The 1,508-nt window shown below is 53.4% G+C and overlaps 1 protein-coding gene across 1 annotated transcript; it reads right to left on the bottom strand.

Moving 5' to 3' along the window:
• Positions 1-265: 265 nt before the first annotated feature.
• On the bottom strand, positions 266-1,198 carry LOC143692747 (olfactory receptor 14A16-like). The gene has a single exon (XM_077172989.1). It carries the CDS (start codon positions 1,196-1,198, stop codon positions 266-268), a length of 933 nt encoding a protein of 310 aa, XP_077029104.1.
• Between the last annotated feature and the right edge of the window lie 310 nt (positions 1,199-1,508).

Here is a 1,508-nt window from a genome sequence, read left to right as displayed (position 1 = left end):
GAGAAGGCAACAAAAGGGCATCTCTGCAAAAAACTCTGCTGGGACATCCTTTAGTTCATTTAAAGACACCAACAGCATAGACCCTCATTGACACAGTGTGCGGCCACAGGGAAAGTGAAGAGAAACAAAATGAGAAATGAAACAATGACCTTCATTTGTGGACAAGATTAAAAGACTAAAATACAAAGTACTTTCCAAATGAAACAAACAAGAAGTATCAAAGATAACTTTTATTACAAGTGATATGCAGTATTTTTCCAGCAGTTTAATGTTTCCAAAACCATCCAGTCATCAGTCTCCACACTGCAGCCTTGAGCTCCTGGTTCCTCAGGCTGTAGATGAGGGGGTTCAGGGCTGGAGGGACCACCGAGTACAGAACTGACAGGGTCAGATCCAGCGATGGGGAGGACATGGAGGGGGGTTTTATGTGGGCAAATATGGCAGTGCTGACTAACAGAGAGAGCACAACCAGGTGAGGGAGGCAGGTGGAAAAGGCTTTGTGCTGTCCCTGCTCAGAGGGGATCCTCAGCACAGCCCTGATGATTTGCACATAGGAGAAAACAATGAACACAAAACAACACAATGCTAAACACACACTAACAGCAAGAAGCCCAAGTTCCCTGAGGTTTGAGTGTGAGCAGGAAAGCTTGAGGATCTGTGGGATTTTACAGAAGAACTGGCCCAGGGCATTGCCATGGCACAGGGGCAGGGAAAATGTATTGGCCGTGTGCATGAGAGCATTGAGAAAGGCACTGGCCCAGGCAGCTGCTGCCATGTGGGCACAAGCTCTGCTGCCCAGGAGGGTCCCGTAGTGCAGGGGTTTGCAGATGGACACGTAGCGGTCGTAGCACATGATGGTCAGGAGGAAATACTCTGCTGAGAGGAAGACCAGAAAGAAAAAGAGCTGAGCAGCACATCCAGTGTAGTAGATGTTGCTGGTGTCGCAGAGGGAATTGTGCATGGCTTTGGGGACAGTGGTGCAGATGGAGCCCAGGTCAGCGAGGGCCAGGTTGAGCAGGAAGAAGAACATGGGCGTGTGCAGGTGGTGGCCGCAGGCTACGGCGCTGATGATGAGGCCGTTGCCCAGGAGGGCAGCCAGGGAGATGCCCAGCAAGAGGCAGAAGTGCAGGAGCTGCAGCTGCCGCGTGTCTGCCAATGCCAGCAGCAGGAAGTGCCTGATGGAGCTGCTGTTGGACATTTGTTCTGTCTTGGCATGGGGATCTGTAAGAAAAGTAATCATGGAATAGTTGGGTTTGGAGAGGACTTGAAATATCCCAGCACAGCCTGGGGGCACTTTCCCCCCACTGCCTGCCCAGGGCTCTGCTGCCTGGAACTGTCCCTGCCAGCAGCTGCTTCCCTGTGCCCAGGGCTGGGCCCTGCCAGTGCTGCCAGAGCCCAGCCCAGCCCTGGGGGCTCAGCTCTGCCCTGCAGAGCCCTCCCAGCTCAGGCACTGCCCAGGGGCAGCTCTGGCTCTGCAGGCTCTGATGGCAATGTCAGAGCAACCCTGA

This window comes from Agelaius phoeniceus (genome assembly GCF_051311805.1).
Source record: "Agelaius phoeniceus isolate bAgePho1 chromosome W unlocalized genomic scaffold, bAgePho1.hap1 SUPER_W_unloc_2, whole genome shotgun sequence".
NCBI lineage: Eukaryota > Metazoa > Chordata > Aves > Passeriformes > Icteridae > Agelaius > Agelaius phoeniceus.
Note: the sequence above shows the minus strand (reverse complement) of the source record. Positions and strands in the feature narration are given on the sequence as shown.

What these genes read in the sequence shown, in the direction of transcription:
- LOC143692747 (XM_077172989.1), bottom strand. Translation starts at nt 1,198, where the DNA reads ATGTCCAACAGCAGCTCCATCAGGCACTTCCTGCTGCTGGCATTGGCA.